At 44.4% G+C, this 24813-nt stretch overlaps 1 protein-coding gene across 1 annotated transcript in view; it reads right to left on the minus strand.

Annotated features, from left to right (window-relative positions):
• Positions 1-13124: 13124 nt before the first annotated feature.
• The window catches only part of LOC147016638 (chloride channel CLIC-like protein 1), a 31673-nt gene continuing 19984 nt past the window's right edge, over positions 13125-24813 (minus strand). The window contains exons 8-11 of the mRNA XM_085845490.1: positions 18357-18454; positions 17842-17988; positions 15332-15838; positions 13125-13469 (exon numbers count right to left, since the gene is read on the minus strand). Of these exons, the coding sequence (XP_085701616.1) occupies positions 13401-13469; positions 15332-15838; positions 17842-17988; positions 18357-18454 (821 nt within the window). The 3' untranslated portion in view covers positions 13125-13400. The remainder of the gene's footprint in view (positions 13470-15331; positions 15839-17841; positions 17989-18356; positions 18455-24813) is intronic.

Here is a 24813-nt window from a genome sequence, read left to right on the forward strand (position 1 = left end):
GTCGGTGGAGTAAGACGTCTTTAATGACGGTTATATAAAATTATACTCTTCCCAAATCTAACGATTCACCTCCACTTGTTTGAGTGTAAAGTCGATTCGGTCATGTTCTTACCTCCAATCCTTCAAGATGGCAGCCAACCATCTTTTTTCAGCGTCATTCCCAATTTCTACTCATAACTGGTTATTTTGGCCTTTCCCAACACTCACTCCCCATAAACCTGTGGTCTGAATTAGTTAATTAGATTGGTGTTGTACTGATCTTGTGTTCAATGCCTTTATCACACCACAAGGTTGCAGAGTATAGGAATAGTCGTGGCGAACATTGAAGAAAAGTTTACGGGAAGTAAACTTATAAATTCAAGTCTGTGGATTCCTTAATTTATACAACATGGAGGGAACTGTCAACAAATCAAGTTTTCATTCATACTCTTCAAGCTGAAGATGAAGTGGGGATAATGTGGGAGTGATAATTCTGGCTTTATCCTTCATTGTAATGTATATAACCCAAGCCTAGTGTTCGCTTCATGGTTAGGGAGGCTGGCTTGGGATCCTAGGGTCCTGAGTTTGAGCAGAGATGGATCCTGAATTAACACCAGGTGGGGTTGACTCAGCCTGTTATCCTTCTGAGGTTGGTGAAATGAGTACCAGTGTACTGGTCCTGGTGTGTGCCCTGATTAGAATAGGTACACTCCACCACTGTGTGTTGGAAGAGGTTATTAAAGGGTTGGTATCAGGAAGGGCATCTGGCCATAAAAAACATTGCCTGAAAAAGGGTCCGCAAGGCGAACCCCTGCTCTTGCAGAGAAAAAATGGCCTTAGTGAGTATGTGTGTGTGTGTGGTACAGAACCTGAATCCCTTGCCTTTAGTAGGGCTTTTTAAATCCTTCATTGAGCTGACACTATCAAAATTTTGTGGTTTTTATATTTTGAGCTCACCTAGAACGTAGTTCTGGGGAGCTTATGGGATGGCGTGTCGTCCGTCCGTCCACAAACACTTGCAACTTCTCTGAAACTAGACACGGTTTTGATGAAACTTGACCACAACCTTCATCACCTGGTATGTACCAAAGTTTGTTCACGGCATTAAAAAATTATATATCTGGCCTGATGGAGGTCTATGGGGGTTGCCCCCCAAAATAGGTATTTGCTTTCTTCTTAGAAATTACATACACAATTCCAATGAAACTTGACAACACCCTTCCATTGGGACCATACTCTGTACAGAACATCAGGACTGCTGAAGCAGTCTCCTGGGCTATTGGGCAAAATTCTGGATGAGTCACCACTCCAAAACAGGATACTTGAATGGCTCCATCATCCCAGCAAGCTGGTATTCATTTTCCAACCTCAGAAGGATGACAGGTTGAATCAACCCCACCTGGTATTAATTCAACAGCCAAGCAGGATTTGAACTCAAGACATGAGGATCCCAAGTCCACCAACCTAACCCTTATGACAACACCAGGCATCACCCCTGATGTACCAAAGTTTGTTCACGGCATTAAAAAAATAAATGATGATAATAATAATAATCGGGATCTGAGAAGGTCTACGGAAGAAGTTTATGGGGGGTGGGGGAGGTTGCCCACCAAAAGAGGTATTTGCTTTATTCTCAGAAAATACACACAAATTTCGATGAAACTTGACCACAACCTTCATCACCAATGATGTACTAAAGTTTGTTCATGACATTATATATATATATATATATATATATATATATATATATATATATATATATATATATATATATATATATATATATATATATATATATATTGTTGCGAATTCACGCCCGCCGGCGTGCGATTGGCCACGTGACTCGAATCGCGGCACGTCGCCCACCGGACGGACAATTCTGTCGTGACCCTCTCGGACTAACGCCGGGATCTAGTCACCGGTGGGCCTTTCAGCCTCACCACGATCGTGCCAATCAGCCACCCGCGTGGGATAGGGTTGTTCGCCAAACTCGACCTACCTAAGTACCCACGCAGATGGTAAACTGGGCGATCGCACCTCGCCGCAGGTCGACTCCGGACACGGGACGCTTAAGCGGTCCATTCCGTACTATCGGGATAACCGAGCGGTGTTATCGTCGGCCTCGACGGTTCCGATTACTTATCGGGCGTATTAAGCCCACTATGAACCCTTTACGTGAAGCAAGATGGAGATTCAACAAAGGGAAGGACGCAGCGAAACGGGGAAAAAGTTCACACAAGCACTTTATTCACACAGACACAGAGCACACATATACAGCCAAACAGTCAGAATGCACATATATCAATTTAAAACAACAACAACAACAACAACAATGCAGAGCTACGACCGAATACGCGAACACACGGCAACACTTAAAACAATACGACTTGACGGACGGCGCCACCCACAGACATTTACACAAAAAGCAAAGGAAAAGGAAAAAGAAGTCGCGACTTCCCTTTTCGTGGCCGGTGAGTACCTCTCCCATGACCGTCAGCATGGTCGCGCCTGGCCCCGACCTCTCTCGCGGCCGGCGAACCCTCTCCGGCACTCCTCGTCCGGACGCGCAGGTCCACCTCACAACCGGCGCTGCCGCGTCTCCCGTCCATGCCTTCGTGACAGGCCGCTCGCCAAGCCGCGAGCGCAGGACTCTTCCCCCGACGAGACAAGCAGACAGGAAGCCTCGAAGAACCAACGCAACCCGAACCAACTCGACCAACACTCGACCAACTCTCGACCAACTCTCAACCAACTCTCGATCAACTCTCGACCAACTCTCGACCAACTCTCGACCAACTCTCGACCAACTCTCGACCAACAACTCCTCCAACTCTCGACCAACAACTCCTCAAGGTCCGTCCTCTCCGCCTTTTGTAGCGCGGTGCTCCGCCCTTCGCTCCGCCCAGTTTTCGGCCCCGCCTCCTTTCGAGCTTCTTGGAGAAGCCTCTCGAAGAGGGGCGTGACCTCTCGCTCTCCCTCCACCCCGCGCTGTGCGGGGGCCGGGGGAGTCAGTCTTGGCTCAGAGCCAGGGAATTATTTCCCCTAAAAAGAGGCCCCCACCTTTACTCACCTTTGACCCCCGGCTCGGATCGCACTTCCCCCACACCGAGCGCGGAGAATTTCGACGGGAGAAACAGGCGGGAAAACCCCCGAGCATCGTTGTTGGTTTTTGTTTGTTCCCGGAGATCGTAACCGCACAGGGCCTACTGAATGGCAAGTGGCGAAGATGTGGTAGTGTAGATGGTGGAGGTGGCGTGGTTGTAGTGTGGTTGGCGCTGTGGTGGGGATGGCGTGGTTGTTGAGATGCTGTTTGTTTGAAATAAAAGATAGAACAGAAAAAATGGCTAACTCAAAGCGTCACAGCCCCGATGGATCACATAAATTCCCTTTATACAACGGGTTTGGGCTAACTACACATGTACTTACAGAGATATCTCACCTGAGGGCCCTTCATGGTGTTATGTGAATTTCCACAACCATAACAATATATATATATATATATATATATATATATATATATATATATATATATATATATATATATATATACATATGCTTTGGGAGGTCTACGTAGAGTGGGGGGGGGGGGATTGCCCATAATCACTCGTGAAAAGTATTTGCTTACGTCTCTGAAACCACACACACAATTTTTTGATGAAACTTGATCACAACCTTCATCACCCATGATGTACCAACGTTTGTTCACTGTGTTTAAAAGAAACAACATCCTTCGGTATTTACTTTCTTCTCCGTTACATATTCTGTGGGTCATCCATGCCTACCAGTGGTTCCCTGGTTTTCTTATCCAGCCGCTACCAGGTGAGTGGAAGAAAAAAAGGCGGAAGAAGACAAAGAGACCACTGAGCTGTCAGCGATGGCGAAGTGATTGGCCCATAGACTCAGCTTCATTGCAAGAGATTCCAATGATCTTGAAAGCTTTTGTTTCTACAGCATCAATCTGACAAAGATGTGAGGCAGGGGAGCCAGACCAGAGGGGAGAGCAGTACTCCATCAAGCTGAAAATTCATATTCACTCATGAAAATCAGCCTTGTATTGTGTGTTTATTTAAACATAAATCCTCTGTTTGAAAAATCGCTTCATCCTCTATGACCATCTTTGCCCTAAACCCAAATCAGACCATGATTGGCCGTCTGATACCGCGTTTCTATGTTAACTTAGCCAACCCACATTTGCTGACAATTCGTGCTCATCCCAATTGTTTTTCGGACCCTTTCCCAAAGCTGGATTGGTGGAGGTATGGTCACAACCTGAACAATCAAATGTTGAGTTAGATATTCCATTGTTTATGATGCATTATCTTTTCTATATATTACTAAAACTCTCATCTTGTATGTATGTATGTATATATGTGTGTGTATGTATGTTCCTGAAATACAGCCAAAACGTTACAAGATAGTGCAAAAAAAATTGTCCCAACTTAGTCATCATTGTCCTGCGGTGTGCAGTATCAAGTTTCGTTCAAATCGGGCAACGAAAAAAAATTATTAAAAAATCAATTCCCGATTCAGTCAAGTACTCTTCGGGAGAATTTGATCAATGCAAACAACCTCAGCGGTAGAGTTCACTGGAGCTATCTTTTTTTTGTTTGTTTGTTTTTAATGATTTTTTTTAATCAACCGCTGTCACAACGGGAACCCAACAGGTCCACGGGTCATCCAGTTAAAACTATTCTTCCCTCTGGGACTTCAAGCAGGTGTCTCATCATCTGACGTCAATCCCGATCCTGACCCCAAATCTTTTCGACCCCATTTAACCAAAAACACCCAACCCTTTCACTGGAAGGTTACTGTGTTTCCTTTCTCATTTCTTGTTTGATCATTCCTTCGTGTTTTGGGTCCAACCATGGTCCCACTGCCCCGATACTGCCCACATCAAACAACAGAGTGCACGGTTCGGTCAGTGACGATGTACACAGTGTTGTGCACATGTGCAGCATGCCAGAGTTCATGGCTGCCGGGTCGCACACCATTCTCCACTGACATTAAAGGGAATGTCCTCTTCAGACAGCACAGAGCACACCATGTCCAAGACGCAAGCAGCAGCTTTACTGCGAAGGAAGCACAACTTTATTCAAACCACATCATCAACATTCGTGTCGAAACAGAGAAACTTGGCAGCACGCACCTCCCGAAAAATTATTTTGTGATTATTTATATGTCATTTCACTTTGATTTTATTTGACCCTCGCGGTGCCCGAGGGAACTGCAGAGAGGTTGCTCTCTGTCTGTCCATCCCACCTGTAGGTTTTCAGCTTTTTCCCCTTACCTTTTGACATGTTCAACTGAAACTTGGTACATGACTTTATTTTGATAGGTTGCAGAACAAGTTTGAGTTTCAGGGAGTTTTGTCAATTTTTCAGTTCTACCCTTTTTGGACTTGGAAAATATCACATCGGTATACGTCTCCTGTCCCAGGGTCGTATGGCCCGGCTCACCGTCTCCTGTCCCAGGGTCATATGACCTGGCTCACCGCCTCCTCTCCCAGGGTTGTATGGCCCGGCTCAACGCCTCCTGTCCCAGGGTCGTATGGCCCGGCTCACCATCTCCTGTCCCAGGGTCGTATGACCTGGCTCACTGCCTCCTCTCCCAGGGTTGTATGGCCCGGCTCAACGCCTCCTTTCCCAGGGTCGTATGGCCCGGCTCACCGCCTCCTGTCCCAGGATTGTAATGCCCTGATCAGTTGTCCTCGCCCCCTCCTCCACACCCCAGTGCATTTCAGGGGCTGACCCCCGTGGCACAGAGGTGGCAGACTGAAGCTCCAGACCACTGGAGTGGACGTCCGAAGTAGTTTGGGACTGCGGAACCATCCATTTTGGTTTACATCCCTGCGATGAATGCCGACCCAGCATCCAGATCCAGTCCACCGGATTTGCGCAACTGGCATGGTGGGCAAGACCATCGCAGCGTGGGGCACGGTACCCACTGAGATTGCCAGGCCGGCGGCGTGTATTGTGGCCACGAGGTGGCGGCAATTGCCGGGCCGGTGGCTTGAGGGACATGTATTGCAAAGCAATTTTCACTGTTGTTTAAACTTCGTCAATAATTGTAAAATATATCATGATAGCAATTGAAGTTAATAAGGTATATGTTTTATTTTCCCAAGAGTCCCATCCCCTTCCTAATTCCACAGTGCCTCACCCTTTTTCTGCTTCCACAGTGTCCCTCCCTCTTCCTAATTCACCAGTGTCCTTCCCTCTTCCTAATTCACCAGTGTCCTTCCCTCTTCCTAATTCACCAGTGTCCTTCCCTCTTCCTAATTCACCAGTGTCCCTCCCTCTTCCTAATTCACCAGTGTCCTTCCCTCTTCCTAATTCACCAGTGTCCTTCCCTCTTCCTAATTCACCAGTCCTTCCCTCTTCCTAATTCACCAGTCCTTCCCTCTTCCTAATTCACTAGTCCTTCCCTCTTCCTAATTCACCAGTCCTTCCCTCTTCCTCATTCACCAGTCCTTCCCTCTTCCTAATTCCACAGTGTCTCACCCTTTTTCTGCTTCCACAGTGTCCCTCCCTTTTCCTAATTCACCAGTCCTTCCCTCTTCCTAATTCACCAGTGTCCTTCCCTCTTCCTAATTCACCAGTCCTTCCCTCTTCCTAATTCCACAGTGTCCCATGCGTTCACTGGATGTGACGTCGTGTCTGCCTTCCGCGGTCAAGGGAAGAAAACTGCATGGCAGACTTGGAACGTCTTTGATGATGTTTCTGAAACATTCACCAATCTCAGCCAGCATCCAACATTGATTTGTGATCTTGACTTTTTTAAAGTTTTTTTTTTTTTCAAATTTTTCAAAATTTGGATTTTCAAATGGCCAATTAGGCAGATTTGATTAGACTCCCCTGGAGAACAAATGTACCAAATTTGATGCTTGTATCATCATTTGCACGATTCCTCTCAAAAATTGCTGTTATCTGCCCCACTAAAAATGGAATCAATTTGTCCTTGTCACACACCCCATCTGTCCACCACGTTTTGTCGAATCCGTTCATAACGTTTTGAGATATCGAGCTTCATATCGTTTTTCGCCATATCACTCAAATGGTGAAGAATCACCGAAAAAAATTGTGGCGTATGCATCCGGATTGTCACCAAAATCGAACCAATTCGTCCTTGGCAAACATCCAACCTGTCCAGCAATTCTCGTCGAAGCACCTGGCCTTGCTGGATTATCGCACAATGCCACTGGAAGGCATCCATCTCTCACCGGCTCAGCTACTGATGGGAAGATGTCCGACGAATACCCTTCCTATTGCCCGAGGAGGTCTTCTGGTGCCTCGAGCTTATGACCGTGATGCTGTGAAAAGACACTTTGACCTGGAAAAAGCAAAACAGAAGTTCTACCATGTGATGGTCACTCACTCAATGATCTTCCACCATATCAGAATGCTAAGGTTAGAATTGGAGCCTTCTACAGGCTCCAAAAGGTGGATACCGGCTGTGATTGTGAAGCAGCATTCCGAGCCACATTCGTACGTTGTTCATACGGTCTGTGGGAGAAAATAATTATATTAATGTACTCTAAATTATAATTGTTGCTGGTGTTTTATAAATTTAATTTTTATGCTATGAGTCGAATTGGATGTCAGTGATGCTTCCTTTTACCCAAGAGTCTTTTAACCTAAATGTTGATAAAAGGAATGTCTTGCTATGGAACAAAGTGACCTGGTTGATAACATCAACTTTTGCCGTGATTACGTCATTTGCTTTTCAACTGGAAGACACGTATTGCAGTTGGAGTTCTTTGCCTAAGGCTTATCAGCCCCCTCCACTCTCCCAAAAGAATATAAATGCCAGAAAATGTAATCTTGGTTTAGTGCAAATCATTGGAGATGTTTACCATCTCGGTGGCTTGTACTCCATAGTACTATGTTAATAAAATTATCTGATGTAATGTACTTTCTGTTATGGACAGTGAATTAATTGTGGCTTTCATTTGAGTAACAGGATTTACATCAAGTCGGTTAAAACGTAAACGACAAAATTCTACAACAGTTGGTGCCGTGACTCGGATCGCTGGATTCAAAGTCCAGAGTGCTAACCATTACACCATGGAACCGCCTTGCAGTTAACTTATGATTCCTAATATGTAATGTTGACCAATCTGTCGATCAATTTAATTACGCAGACCCTCTTTCAATGTTATGTAAGTACCTCAACTTAATATATTATTATCTTGATTCAATTGTCAGTAACTTTTCTCTATCCCCAATTAACAGATTAGCAAGGTCCATAGGTCAAGGCACACTGGTGTGCTGTGGCTCGGTGTGTGCAAAACACACCTGTGTGCTCGGTTATTATAATTCACATAATAGATTCCCAAAATAATTCAAAGCTAAGTTGCACATTCTTACATTAATTCACAGGAGCAATTAAACAACAGTAGCTTGACTATTATTTTAGTCACAAGGTGATTCTTTTGGAAGTCTTTCTCAGCCTCTCAGCTCTGCAAACCCCCCCATGATGAGAGTTCCACGCCGTTCTTGTCGGCATGGCGTCATTCGAGTTGCCGAGTTGCAAACCACACCTTGGCTGCAGAGCGTCCATTTGGGATCAAAAGCTTGACAACATGGTTACAAAATTTCTCCAAACAGTCTAAACAATACCAAATGCTAATGTTGTTCAATTAACCTGATGAGCCTCCATTTCTTTCATGGTCAGTGGAGCTGAAATATCTCGAAAATGGTTACGTTTCACCCATGAAACGGGTGACACTTATCGCTGTAACCGTCGACATTTACCGAAGAGCACCAGTGAGGCCAATGAGAGTGTTACTCTCGACCGGTCTTTCGTTGATACTGATCATGCCACCAGTGAGGCCCATGATGGCTCAAGCTGTTCGTCAGACTTGAAGCCTCCAGCTGGTGATACTGCACCTACTGTAGATCTGGGTGAGCCAGACAGAGTAGTCAGTGTCTACAGCTCGTCCCGTTACCCCATGGGTAACTCGTACTCGAAGTGGTCGGATGAGTCGTCGACCAAACAGACTTGACTCGTGATGAACTGCCAATGTTACCCTCGTTAAGTTTGGATGTTTCCTGTCACTGAATTGGATTTGAGTTGTCGCAAGGTAGTAACGTCGATTGAGGTGTTTGATCTGTTGCTTCGTTTTGGGACTGAGTTGGACTTTGCAAGCGATCAATGCTTCCATTTTGTTTATGATCTCGCTGATCCTATTTCTCCTCCTGAATTGGTTTGAGTTCCGTCCTATTTGCTCATGTAATAATAACTTGTTCACTGTTCTTGTCCAATAAAGAACGCATGTCCGGTGCGGCCCGGATGGCTGACAATCTGGAGTCTTGCTTGTGTTACAGCTGTGTCTGGCCACGAGTTACAAACATAACAGGGATGGTGGCAGCACTTTGAGGTAGCTTGAGCATTGATGGGTGAGATTGTGTGTATGTGTACGGAGTGCTGTTGGTGGGGGTCTCATTAAGGGGTGGTGTGTGGTTGATGTATGTTTTTTTATCCAAGCCCATGCCCCCTCTCCTGGGGGACAAAAATACAAAAAAAATCAAACACTTGATTAAAAAATAATAAATTTTGTATTTTCTTTTGATCTTGTGTTGGTAAATTGGTGTGGTGTTGATGTGGTGCAGGTATGATGGTCTGAATGGCCTCCACCTGTGTCTGGTTTCCTTGCATGTTTCGTTTCTTACGTCACATAAACGATGTTGTCGGTGTTAAAATTAAAGGAATTTTTTGTATTCACAATAACGAGATGTATTTTAACCTTCGAGAATTCAAACAATAATGAAAGTATAAAACTAGTAAAGAACATGACAGAACCAACATCATAAATATATGTGGAAAAATTACGGGCCCAGACCAGGAATCGAACCCAGGTCCTCCGGCAAACCGAGATAGCTCAGATGGCAGAGCACTGGTACGGTTTGTCAGAGGACCTGGGTTCGATTCCTGGGTCAGAGGACCTGGGTTCGATTCCTGGGTCAGAGGACCTGGGTTCGATTCCTGGGTCAGAGGACCTGGGTTCGATTCCTGGGTCAGAGGACCTGGGTTCGATTCCTGGGTCAGAGGACCTGGGTTCGATTCCTGGGTCAGAGGACCTGGGTTCGATTCCTGGGTCAGAGGACCTGGGTTCGATTCCTGGGTCAGAGGACCTGGGTTCGATTCCTGGGTCAGAGGACCTGGGTTCGATTCCTGGGTCAGAGGACCTGGGTTCGATTCCTGGGTCAGAGGACCTGGGTTCGATTCCTGGGTCAGAGGACCTGCATTCGATACCTGGGTCAGAGGACCTGCATTCAATTCCTGAGTTCGATTCCTGGGACAGAGGACCTGGGTTCGATTCCTGGGTCAGAGGACCTGGGTTCGATTCCCGGGTCAGAGGACCTGGGTTCGATTCCCGGGTCAGAGGACCTGGGTTCGATACCTGGGTCAGAGGACCTGCGTTCAATTCCTGAGTTCGATTCCTGGGACAGAGGACCTGGGTTCGATTCCTGGGTCAGAGGACCTGGGTTCGATTCCTGGGTCAGAGGACCTGGGTTCGATTCCTGGGTCAGAGGACCTGGGTTCGATTCCTGGTCTGGGCCAGTAATTTTTCCACATATATTTACAATGATCAAAGGTACAAAAAAAGTATCCGTTTACAAACTCAACTTGATTCTGTAAACGTACATTTAATATTTACTGTTAAACATTTCAATCCCAGTATATTGAACACAATGTCACTTCTTTGACTTATTAATGAACCCGAACACTTACCCAGCTCGGTTTTAAGATAAAACTTGTGTTTGTAAACAATCTACCTTTATTTATTTTTGGGAAGAGCCAATGTGTACAATCTGTTGTACATCTTTACAAAGCGATCAATGATGATATCCTCGGACACACGTCGTTTCTCCTCTGACCACATCATTCTTGCCTGTAATTATTTGCTTTTGGTCATGTGTCTGAGTCTGACTTCAAAGACTGATATCAAAGCCACCAAGTGTGGTCCTTACGGGTTTTGTCTCAAAGCTTGCTGGGAAAGAACTGCCTGCGTCCATCAAATATGCATTATGTAAACAGGAACTTTTCACTCAACTGGAGTCGACTGTAAAAGTGGGCTGCAGAAGCCGGATCAGCCAGGACGTAGGTTTTCAACCTGGGTCGTGTTGAGTACGTCCATGCAAATGAGGTGAAGTCAGTGCAACCTCATCCCATATTATGTATATATATATATATATATATATATATATATATATATATATATATATATATATATATATATATATATATATATATACATATATATATACATATATATCACCCAGTGTTCTAAGAATGAACCAGTCTCAGAATTACGATAAAAAGTAGCTAATTCACAATTACCAGTCCGGAGGGAGTAATTGGCTGTTGATAGGTCAGCTGAAAACACAGAGGGAAAGCACATTAATCAATGTGATGCCTGGTTTACTACCTCGAGGATCAGATCAGATGCATATCACTCATATTTGCAATGATTTTATATGAGTACTGTATACAGTATATCCTCGTGGTGAGCAGAATGGCCTATAAGGATGCACACTCATCTCTAAGCTGTTTAGCCTGGGTTTGAATCCTGACACAGCTATAAACTGTCATCCAGGTGTTTCACAGGCAGGATGATTCATCATTTATGTGTGTGCGTCCCTCGGAAGGATGTTAAAATTGACATCCCATCTGCCAGAATAAGTTGGTGGACATTAAAGATCCCACAGTGTTCTTTGTGAAGAACACTGTTCTTTCGTGAACTGTGTGAAGAACACTGTTCTTTCGTGAACTGTCTTCACTGTGTGAAGAACACAGGCGAGCTATCACCAACACCCTGAACAAATTCCAAATTCCTGCACCAACCCACAGATGGCATTGCATCAGTGTCACAGCCGTGCCCTCAATCAATGATGCTACCCTGCAGCCTTGTGCTACATACGAAAAAAGACGACAACATCCTACCAAAGTTCATTTTCAGGATAGAAAACTGCAACCAAATTGGAGTACCGCTCTCTCCTCTGGGCTGGTGCTCCTGTCTCTCACCTTTCTCAGCTTCACGCTGTTGAAACCAAGGCATTTAGGATCATTGGTATCTCTCGCAATGAGGCTGAGTCTTTGGGTCTATCGCCACTATCACAGACAGGTTGGTTGTCTCTCTTCTTTCACCTAATTTCTGGTTTTAGACCATCTGCCCTCTCCATCCTTTGCATCCCCCCCCCGCCCCCAGGTATCTGCAGAGTGCACGTGATCCATCAGTAACCCCTCGTCATAAAACTCCCAAAATCCAGAACCGCTGATCACCTCCACTCGTTTATTCCTCTTTCTTCCCCACTTGTGGAATCAACACCCACATCCCTCCCCTCCCCTCCCCCAAATTTTGCTTTTGTATCCATCTTGTCCACCCCTTGCGTTCTTTCCTACCCCTCATCGTTATCTGTATCCCTTTTTTGGCCTCTCTCACCGCAGGCGGGTCAGTGGTATTTGTCTTCTCCAGTCTCCTCTCTGGCCTCACCCCCACCGCTCTGTCTGAGACATATTCCCCCACATATTTTCGCAGGGCGCTCAAGGTCCGCCAATAACCCCCTTCTGGTAAAACTACCAAAATGAAGAATCACTGCTCACCTTCACTCTTTCATTCCTTTTTTTCCCACCGTTAGAACAAACTCCCACACTCTCTTCAATCCCACTCTTCCCTCCAGGTCTTCAAAACAGCTGTTCACCACCATCTTTATCTTCCCCCATCCAAAATCATGATCTTTTCAACCCGTTAATCCACCCCAAACCCACTTCCTTCAAATTCTCTGCTTTCCTTCTTGAAACTCCCTGTCATGTAAAGGACCTGAAAGTCCCTGCAGTGTCCATCTTGTTTACCCTGTGTACCCCTCCCCTTCCCCCTCCCTTCCACAGATCTCCTAATGTCTCTGTTCCCTGCTGTTTGTGCTTCCCTCCCCCGCCCCTCGTGTCCTGCTCCCCTCGTTGTACATTCTGTGTGTCAGCTCTCATACGAGCCTCAACAATGTATTCAACAAAAACAAAAACAAACAGATGGGCCTGAACACATCTTCTTATAGCTGTTGATCCATGTTTGATGACGTTTTCTTAGTTTATTAAAGGGTGTCCAAAACAACAAATCACAGCGATAATAAAATGTCCGCAAGACATTGTTCTCCAGAAAATCTTTATTACAACCACTGTCATTATACTCAAGTCATTTGTGGATTTGACTTGTACATGAATGTACATTATTCTCATTATATAACAATATTTATGGAAATCTTCACAATTTACCATTACAATACAACTAAGTATGTGTCAAATGTAATGGATGGTTTTAGAATTTTTTTTTTTTTACAAAACAAATGAAATTCCCATTTACAGAGAAAATGACCTTTTGATTGTCACGTTTATTATTTAAAAACAAATCTTCATTAGCAGGCTCATGTTTCATCTGTATCTGACGGAGCTGTTTTGTGTTCTTGAGTTTTACGATCCCCATGCCACATCATCTGAAATAAATAATAATATAAGGTATATTAATCACAACCACCTCCCCCCCCAACCCTTGCTCCACCTCCCCTAACATAATTCACAATTTAATATTCATGCACATCATACATTCTTTCTCAAAAGCATTCATTCATATAAAATGACGAGACCAATTAAATAACATTTTTCACAAATTGGAAATAACATTCCAATGATATCACAGAAAGCAGGGTCCACACCCGAGTGATCGGTTGTGCAACTTGGGCGCATGCATCCGAATTGCTCATACTGTATGTGGACAGTTGCGCGACTGGTTCCTTGCAGGCGAGACATTCTCCACTTTCAATGTACATCCGTACATAGTGGCCTCACTATACATCCGGCTCGCCATAGCTGAGCTGTGGAATCCTCTCGCTCCGAACCCCGTGATATGAATCGCCTTGCACCGAACTCCTGGGCCATGCCCCGGCGACCGGCCGAGGGTCACGTCAGCCCCGCATGCCCGCCCGGGAACCCCCAGCGACCCACGCTTTGCGCTGGCCAATGTACTTGCTTTGTCCGTACGCCATGAGGCCCGAGCGATCCGGGCCATACAGCATGCCTCTGCCTGGTCGCAGCTGTATCGAGGCGGAGGTGCGTGAAGATGTCTGTCGTCCGCAGAAGACATTTATGGCCGTTGTGGTGAGCGAAGACCGACGACAAGACGTTATTGCAACCCCATGCACAGACCCGAATGAAGAGATGTGTTATGCCTGCCCCATACAGTGCGCGCGGGTCCACTATTGTGCATGTGGTTATTTATTACAGGGCTGCGCCCATGTCTGCCATCGTGCTCGCGGGTATTTATCATAGGTGGTGGTGTGCGCGGGGCCAACCCCAATCTGCACCATGAATTGAAGGAAAGGCTTGGAGATAATTATTAGATGTAGTTTTGGGTTGAAAAGAATCTAGATATAATTATTAGATATAGATTTGGGTTGAAAAGAGGATAGATATAATTATTAGATGCAGAAATGGGTTGAAAAGAACGCGCTGCGTGCGTCCTGTATGGCGTTGGGCATTTATTGTTTGGTTCTACTGTCGGCCTGACACCGCATCCTCGCAGCGGTGCCGTCATGTGGTTGATGCTTCTGGCCTCCTAAACAGTGGGTGGAGATTATCGCTGTGCTGCACGCATGCTGCTGCATGCAGTCTGGTGGTGGAGGTTGTTTGCTTCTTTTGGTCTTCTGCAAGGACGCATTCTTCTTGTGAAGGGTGTGGCTGCAGTTTTTACAGGTGGCCGCTGCTTGGATTTATCTCAGGAATAAGAGAAAAAGAGTAGGAATGAAGTTAGAGATATAATCAGACCTAACTATAAGATCCACACAACGCACTTTGTCCTGTTTGATCCATTAGACGCGAGGGAAAGGTCTAACTGCACGTATATTAATGAAATAACTGTCTGGGGAGCACTGTATGATGGATTGCGTTGGAGAGATGCGGTTTCCAGAATTGCAACAATATATATATATATATATATATATATATATATATATATATATATATATATATATATATATATATATATATATATATATATATATATATATATATATATATATATGTATGGAGGAGACATAGTTGCACAGCAACTTGTTCAAATGTAGCCAAAGCAGTTGCACACACATAATTTGTGCGATTTTGGTTGTGCAATTGACTGCTCAGGTGTGAACCCAGCTTAAGGGTGAAAGCAAGAGGAAAGAAAAGAAGAAAAGCCAAAGGTTTTTTTTTTGTTTGAAGTCATGTGGGTGTTGAAGCTCACCCATGTGCCAAAAGATTGCCTCACAGTAATTGCTCTTATCATCCCAATGTGTTCTGTCATGCAGGTTGCATCGTTTCTCACCTTGGAAGCAGACTCTGGCTCGGCACCAAGGGGGGCAGTTGTCTTTTGGCCATCACAACGTCCATCCTGATGATTATCATCCTCATTTGATCTGTGATCACAAGGCGCATTACCTTGTAACTGTAGCTGTTGCGTGCTATTCCCACAATCTCCAAAGCCATTATCTTGACTTGCATGACCGGTAGTAGACGGACCAAGCTGGTTCGTATTCGAGCGCAGTGGAGCGACCTGATTATGTGCGCTTGGCTCTTGTTTTACATTATTGTCAATCTTCTGCAATGGACGCAATCGTAAAACAGAATCCCCATCCGCATTGGTGTCTTGTTGACCATGGGTAATGTGACGGTCAGCAATAGGAAGCCTTTCTTCTGGCTGCTCAACAACTCCAGCATGTTCTCTGTTCTCTGTGATTTGTCTTTGCCGCTCATCATGTTCAATTGCACTTCTCAGGCTTTGCACCTGCTGCAATATGGTGTGGCGGGCATGTTCCCAAACGTGGAGAAGAGCCTGTGGGGGCAAAAATACACAATGCATACACTTCTCAATAAATATTTGATGTCACAAAGAGAATCATGTTGAAAAGGCTTTATACAAGTATGCATCTGTTCACTCAATAAGTTATACAAGGTTTTAGTTCACGTGCAGCACGTTTATTAAGCAGTCTCGCATCAGGTAAAAGTTCAACACAAATGCAAAGCTGTTATTGTCACACTCCAATTTTCTGTTTGTTGTCTGTCGATCCATTCACTGATATCTTGTATATCCTGAGAACGGAACATTGCTTGGCCACCAAACTTGGCAATGACATTCCCCATGATGAGGGTGTCATGGGGAATGTCATTGGGAGAGGGCCAGGGTTAAGGGATAGAAGGGAAGGGGGAAGGCGATATCTTTTTAACGACTTAAGGTATCACAACCAAATTTAACACACACAATAGTGGACAACGGAGAGTTAACTAGGGGAGAGGTAGTGCCGGGGGAGGGAGGGTTCTCTATAACTGGGGTCTCGATATTCACTTCAGCCCTATGAACCATAGTGCTACCAAATGTAGCTTGCAGAATGGGGGCCCCGTGAGGGATTTATGGTGAGAAAAATTTAATTACTAGCTTTTTTAGATTTTTCAATTTGGGGGGGGGGGAGGACTTGGAATGTGAAGCAAAGGATTTCTGCAATGGCTTAAATGATCACCACCAAACCTGGTAGGGATAGTGCAGGCCACATGGGGGTGGGGAGGTTAATGATGAAATAATGAACTTATTAGCTTTAATGGATTTGGAGATTTAAGGAGGGGGTGGGGGACTTCAAACTGGGGAAGGGGAATCTACTTAACTGCTTTCATTAATCATGACCAAACCTTTCAAGGCTTGTGTTAGCCCCATGAGGGGTAGAGTAGGTTTTAGTAAGGGGGTAGATGTTACTTGTGTTTGTTTTGAAAACAGTGGGGGCACTGCACCACAACCTCCTTGTTGCATTTTTTTAAGGTTAAACGCCCTTTTGGGATGTACAATACAAAATTATTTTCACCTATTAAAGGTAGTTATTCTTTTTATTTTCTCTCACAGACCAAATGCTTGATTAAATTTTTTAATTAGAATTTGACACAAATGTGTCGGAGGCCCAAATGGCCCCCGCCCACGATAGATGTCAGCCCACTGTTACATTTGATCTCAATTAAAAGGTGCATGAAAAATTAAAGGTCTCTTCTTGAGAGAGAGTGCGTGTGCGTGTGTGAGAGTGCGTGAGTGAGAGTGAGAGTGAGAGTGAGAGTGAGAGTGAGAGAAAGGAGACATCAGATGCTTCTAACTTGAGTTATGGTCTGCAAAATGATTTTCAAAGGTCACATGACCTTTGACATTTTTAATCTACAATTGAATCAGTTCATTTTTGTATTACAGTCCATAAGTGTGTCAAGTATGGTTGAAATATTTTGCGTGGTTCATAAGTTATTGCAGTAATACAGATTTTTCAATTAAAGGGCACTTGCCCCGAGACCTTTGACCTTTTTGAACTCAAAATTTAATCAGTCCACAGTTATACCAAGTTTGGTCAAAATCCCTTCAGTGGTCCACAGGTTGTCATGGCAACGAAAATCTGCTACTTTCAGCCAAAGGTCACATGACATTGACCTTTTCCCCAAAATCCTATCAGTTCATCTTTGCACCATAGAAAATACCTGCACCAAGTTTGGTCAAAATCCCTTTAGCGGTTCACAAGTTATGGCAGTAACAAAAAATCTGCTACTCTCAGGTAAAGGTCACATGACCTTTAACCGTTGAAACCAAAATCTAATCAGTTCACCTTTGCACCATGTTTGTTTAAAATCCCTTCAGTGATTCACAAGTTAATGCGATCAATATTGATCATGGACAGACGGATGCATCAATGGACAACCCAAAAACATAATGCCTTCAGCAGTGGAGGCATCAAAAAAGCAAACAGAACGAAACATATTGGACATTGGCAGCAATATATATGATAAGCAGTGGTAAAAACAGAAAGATAGACTCACAAGCAATGCTGAAAACAGAAGAATGGTAGCCACAAGTTGCAGATGCCAAGGTAGGTTGTGGTATGTAGCTCGAATAAAATCTCCAAATGCACTTCCCACGTACTTGGCAGGTTCAAGCAGAAATGTGGTCAATGTCACAGCCAGAGCCTTATCCAAAGAGAAAAGGTGCAAGGAAAATGAGGATGATAAAGAGAAGAACAAATATAGTCGTCTACTACAACAACACCAACAATGACAACAACAATTCCCACAGTGTCACTGGTTCCCTGAGCAATTTTCCAGCTTAAAAAAAAAAAAATTATAAAAATGAAAAAAAAAAAATGGAAGCAGTTTAAAATTCAGAGACTGATTCAAGAATTGACTACTTTAGAACACACTTCTTAATCGATCATTTTCAGCTGCTGTGCAACTTAAACAACAAACACTGTCCTTTCATGAAGGATAGGGCGAGAAATTAGCAATCATGTATCGTTTTGAAATTTAAAGAGGCTTTATGGAAACAGTAACATAAGCACCTTTGTTGGAGGGACTTCCAAAATGGGATCCACAAGCATATTGCGGTGGTAAACTAGGCAAGGATCCTCTTGTGAAGTGAAGGACTGCCGAGCCCATTCTGCAACACAGGAAAAAAAAATCCTGAAATTGGTCACTCATACCTGTTAAAAACACAACTTGGACAAAGCACAAGCCAGAATCCAAAAAGTAAAGAATGAGTCGAGAGGTAAGTATCCTGGTCGTTGCTACGGATATATATAGTGGACAAAAAAAAAAATGGAAACAGCAATGTAAAGTCACTTAATAGGGCGTTGGGCCACCACATGTGGCCTATACGGCCTGTATGCGCTGTGGCATAGAGTCCACTGGTGTCTGGAATTCTGCAGGAGGAATGCGGCATGAGAAAGTCAATCAACTCGCACCTGTTTGATGGAGTTGGAAAATGCTGTCTCAGGCGTCACTCCAGAATATCCCATAAATGCTCGAATGGGTTCAGATATGGTGACTAAGAGGGTCATGACATTTGGATAACATCAGCATCATGCTCATCAAACCATTGGGCGACCACACGTGCTATGTGGATGGGAGCATTGTCATCCTGGAAGACACCCTCCCGACGGGAAAGAAATGCTGCAACATGGGATGAAGATGATCACTCGGTACCATTAAATAGCGATTGGCATTGACCTTTCCATTTTAGGGAATGACTGCACCTAAACCATGCCAGGAAAATGTGCCCCGCAACATCACAGAACCGCCATAACTCTTCATTGTTGGAACCAAGCACTTAGGGTTGTTGAGTTCTTTAGGTTGGCGCCATGCGCGCACTCGTCCGTTTGTCGAGAACATGGTGAAGGATGATTCATCTGACCATATCACATTTCTCCACCACTCGGTAATGCATTGCCTGTGCTCTTTGCACCACTAGACTCAAAAATGTGCATTGCCAGGTGTGATGAGCAGTTTGTGCACTGCAACCCGACTATTATATTCCGCTCTGTGGAGTTCTCGGCGGGCTGTCTGATTAAACTGGCTGCTCATGCCTCAGGTTGAAATTTATATTCAAATGATCTGCAGTTGATCGCCTGCTTTGCCTTGCACATTAAATGAATGCACGGATATCACGATCCTGGAGTATGGGCTTCCACCCTCTTTTGCCCTTCACTGATGTCTTTCCCTCGGAGTTCCATGCTGACATCACCTTCGACACCGTTGCTCGTGAAACATCAGCAACTTGAGCTGTCTTTCATCACTGAAGCTCCTGCCTGACGCACCTCACAAATCACCCATCTTTCAGTCACCAAGGTCTCATCTTGCAACCATGCTGGCCATAATTATAGGCTACCAGGCCTGTGAGGAATTTTTATACCTGACTCTAAGCATGCTGGGATGTTATTTGCTTAATTAAAACATGGGCCACACCTATGTGGAAGCCATTGCTTTCAATATATTGGGTGTCCCTCATTGACTTGGGTGTTTCCATTTTTTGGCCACTCCCTGTGTATACTGTACAACAAACGTTGTGCTGTATTTTCTGTCTGTCTGTCTGTCAATCAATAGAATTGGCCCCACCGGTGGTAACCCCATCATATTGCATGCCGCTGGAATCCTCTTGGCAAATGGAGATGCAAGAAAACATTTTCAAACCTTCAGGGTAGATGGTTCAGGGTAGGGGGAAGACCCCAATTCTCTCTATGTGAATGTGTATCATATAGCGCCACCCAGTGGTACACAATACTACAAACAAGCCGAATACCATGAATGACCCCGACGTTGAATGAAAGCTGATTACCAAATGATGTTGATACTTCAGCAGCTGATTACCAAACAATATTTTTTAAAATAACAAGAATGAATACCATGAATGATCGCGAGGTCAAATAAAAGTCGATCACTATATGATGTTGATACTTGAGCAGTCAGACAATATAAGCTGAATACCATGAATGATCGTGAGGTCAAATAAAAGCCGATTACTAAATGATGTTGATCATACTTGCATAGCCGATTACCAAACATACCAAGATGGCGACTACGCGGGACCCCCACCCCTTGTAAGTCATGACGTCGATTTCTTCGATAAAATAAATGTGGATACAAATTCTTGTCAGCTTGACCACACAATGTAAGGTGACATTGCAGTTAAAGATGACAGAAACACAAATCTATCCATATCTTAACGAAGACAGTTCCAAACGAAGACATGTCCTTTGCGCGTGACTGTTTAAACGGTGAAGACGGACTGACCACGTGCCTGGATGTGGCCTAACTATGATCGACAGGAGCTATGAAGCGCTCGAGCTGTGATTGGTTACTGATCTCTTGGACGGTCTGACGACCAATCACAGCAATGACGTAAATGTGAGGAGGATGAGGAGAAAACAATTTGAAAACCCCTCCTTTTGACAGAGTCAAATGTTGGGGTAATCATGTAGTATTGCCTTATTGTATGGTATTGTTGCCTATTTTGCTTGAGAGACAGATATATATATATATATATATATATATATATATATATATGTATATATATATATATATATATATATAAGCATATATTGTATGAACCATTACATTATTATTATGGAATTGCCTGTTAAATTATATGCGATTAATTAAATGGAATTACACCTAGTACCTGGCTCTCTTTTTCAAAACTCAAAATTCCTTCTGCACAAAGTACGGGTACCTCTGCTGACACACACACTCACACACGATGGCCCATTGACACTTGCAAACCTACTCCCTTTAATCAACTTACTCAGCAACCCTTCTCCCATTCCCCCTACCCCTTCACACATCTCCCTTTCCCCCTTCATTCATTCCCACTTATTCTCCTATCCCAATGCCTTAGTTACACCTTCAGATACTTCTACTCAACCTTATCACTCACTTCCCTCAATTCTTTCACCCACTCCCACTTATATCCCTTCTCTCAAGGCCCTGTCACACCTTGACGTTTTAGCCAGAGTATGCCGACGTATGAAAAATTTGGCGAATACGCTGGCACACGTCGAATACGCTATGGGTAAGTTTTGTATACGTTAAGGGCACGCTGAAGCACGCTGGCATACGTCGTAGTATGCTGAGCTCGTCGACAAATTTTAAGCATGCTCAAAATTTTTTGACGTATGCCAGCGTATGACGCACATGTTCTGCATACACTGGCCATAAGTTGTAGGCCCGTTATGCGATCGTTGATACACGTTACTTGTAAGTTACTCATAAGTCAAAACACGTCGAGGTAATGTTTAGCGTACCCGAAACTTATTTTTAACCTATGAGTAACGTGCTTTGAACCTATGTGTAACGTATCTCAAATGCATATTGACGTATGTGGAAATATTTGATGTCTTCTGGACGACCACAGAACTTACTAAACGTGTTTCTAACTTACAGCTACCATATAATGGCATATTGGCAGCGTTTAGGGGAATTGGTATATAAAAATTACCCCCATGTGGGGGTGATGGTCATCTCTATAATACCACAAGTTCTCAATGTTCAGTTCAGGTAACCGCGAAACAGTCCAAACTAACCGTTTAGATTGAAATAGTTCAGAGATACACTAGGATAATACTACTAATGATATAATTAATAAATATGTATTGTTCATTTAGTACCCGGATTAACACATCAGAATCACCAGTAAGTGCAATACGTGGTTTTCCGGTCCGTCCACTCCCTGGAGACATTTCACTTCCGGTTGAGGAAAAAAAACGAAAAAATAGGCTTAGCTCTCGAGATTATGATAATCCTGTAGATTATTCTTCACTGATTATAATGCAACTTTCAGAATGAAAATTGGTCAAGTATTTATAGAGATATTGAGGTTTGAAAAATCGTTAGAGCGAGCAAATTCATTAATTATTAATTCCACAGAAGTTACGTGACACTGCACAAAGTAACACGTCAGGTATGAAAAAACATTTTGTATGCCAGATTCATTAATTATTAATTCATTAATTATGGAATGTACTCATTGATATATTAATCAGAATATGTTCAGTTGTCTTACCCTTCCTCCCGCCCTTGGTTTACTGAAGCTTGTGGTGAGGCAGTTGTCCTGAAACAACTTGCCTTTGCCTCATGGAAAGCAAACCCAACTGAGGGCAATCTCAGTTCTTTCCACAAAGCTCGGAACAAGTGTGTATCTACCCTCAGGAGAGCCAGAAAACAACATCTTTCTCATCTCAAGTCTGAACTCTCAAACCTCTCTCCCTCCTCAAAATCCTGGTGGCGTTTAATCAAATCTGTTTCTGGTGTATGTTCCCCCTCCATCCCCTCCCTTACCTCAAATGGCCGCACTGCTGATTCCACACGTGATAAAGCTGAATGTCTAAACTCGGTGTTTGCAGCTAAATCTTGTGTCCTAAACCCATCACTATCTCTACCCACTTTACCCAGTCGCACCCAACTGTCCCTGGACTCTGTATCCTTTTCTCCTGACAAGGTGGAGAGCTTGCTTTCAAACCTCGAGTCAGATTCTGCAACCGGTCCAGACGGCATCAGCCCACGTGTCCTCAAAGCCTGCTCTTCTGCTCTTGCTCACCCTCTCTCTGTTCTATTCACCCTCTCATTTTCCCAAGGTCATCTGCCATCTGCTTGGAAATCTGCTAACATCACTGCCCTGCATAAAAAAGGTGCAAAAACAGATCCCTGTAACTACAGACCAATCAGCCTTCTCCCAATCATCAGCAAGGTTATGGAATCCATCATTGCTTCAGACATGAAATCCTTCCTCTTCTCCAATGGCTTGATTTCCAATCATCAATTTGGTTTCAGACCAGGTCACTCTACCCTGGATATGCTGCTACTGCTCTCCCATCAATGGATGGAGGTCCTCAATGCCAGACAGAAAATCCGAGCCGTATCCCTGGACATATCACGTGCTTTTGACACAGTCTGGCACCCTGCCCTACTCACCAAACTCTCTTCCCATGGTATTCAAGGCCATCTCCACTCATGGCTCGCAGACTTCCTCTCCTGTCGCAGTCAACGTGTGGCCCTAAATGGAGTTCTTTCATCCCCTCTTCCTGTGCAGGCTGGAGTTCCTCAAGGTAGCGTTCTGGGCCCTGTTCTTTTCTGGTTTTCATCAATGATCTCTCGGACTCTCTGGAAAATCCTCTATTTCTCTTTGCCGACGACTCCACCCTCTGCCGTACCATCTGTCATCCCTCAGACCGGCAAGCAGCAGCTTCTTCGCTCACTGCAGATCTGGATAAAATCACAAACTGGTCCAACACGTGGAACATGTCTTTCAATCCACACAAATCTCACACTCTCACTATGTCTCTTCGAAAGGACCGTTTACAAAACCCCCCCATCCACTTTCTCAACAATCCTCTGGAAGAAGTCTTTTCTTTCAAGCTTCTGGGTCTCACTATCTGCCATGACCTTTCCTGGGAAAGTCACATTTCCAACCTTGCCTCAAAGGCCAGTCGCCGACTGGGAATCCTCCGTCGTGCAAAGTCCTTCCTCGGCCCTCTTGAGCTCCTGACTACTTACAAAGCTTTTGTCCGTAGCCTGATGGAGTACTGCTCTCCCCTCTGGGCTGGTGCTCCTGCCTCCCACCTTCTCGACTTCACGCTGTCGAAACCAGGGCTTTTAAGATCATTGGCATCTCCCGCAATGAAGCTGAGTCTTTGGGCCTCTCACTCAATCACCGCAGGTTGGTCGGTGGTCTTTCTGTCTTCTACCGACTCCTCTCCAGCCTTGCCCCCCCTGCTCTCTCTGCGATTTGTCCCAACCACATTTCCACAGGGCGCTCAAGGTCCGCCAACAACCCCCTTCTGGTAAAACTACCAAAATCACGAATCACTGCTCATCTTCACTCTTTCATTCCTCTTTTTTCCCGCCTTTGGAATAAACTTCCTCACTCTATTCTTTCCCATTCTTCCCTCCAGGCTTTCAAAACAGCTGTTCACCACCACCTCTTATCTTCCCCCATCCAAATCCTCGATCTTTTCTACCCCCGATAATCCACCCAAGCCCACTTCCTTCAATTCTCCTGCTTTCCTTCCTGAAAGTCCCTGTAATGTCCATCTTCTCCTCGCCATGTTCCCCGTCCCATCCCCATCCCTCTCCCTTCCACAGTTCACCTGTGTCTGTTCCCCAATGTTTTGTCCCTTCCACTCCCACCCCTCTTGTCTCATGCCTCCTTGCTGTGAGTTGTGTGTTAGCTCTCATACGAGCCTCGACCAAGGTATACAAAAATAAAAAATAAAAAAATAAAAAATAAAAGAAAGCCCGAAGCATGCAGCATAATTTATCACTTCTCCCCTCATCCGGGATCCGTGGCCTCGCCCCACAGCCCGCAGCCCTATGTCCACCGGTGATTATGTTAGATATCGGCACGATCGAGAGGAGCCTGTGAATTATCCCTGCTGATGCACTGAATTGATGCAATCGTTTGGCCAGAATATTCATTGTCAAGATGTTGCGTGATTAAATCACCAATACAGACACTCGAATTTATAC

Source organism: Eptatretus burgeri, chromosome 11 (assembly GCF_056783735.1).
Source record: "Eptatretus burgeri isolate ZD-2024b chromosome 11, Ebu_testis_v1, whole genome shotgun sequence".
In the NCBI taxonomy this organism is placed as follows: Eukaryota; Metazoa; Chordata; class Myxini; order Myxiniformes; family Myxinidae; genus Eptatretus; species Eptatretus burgeri.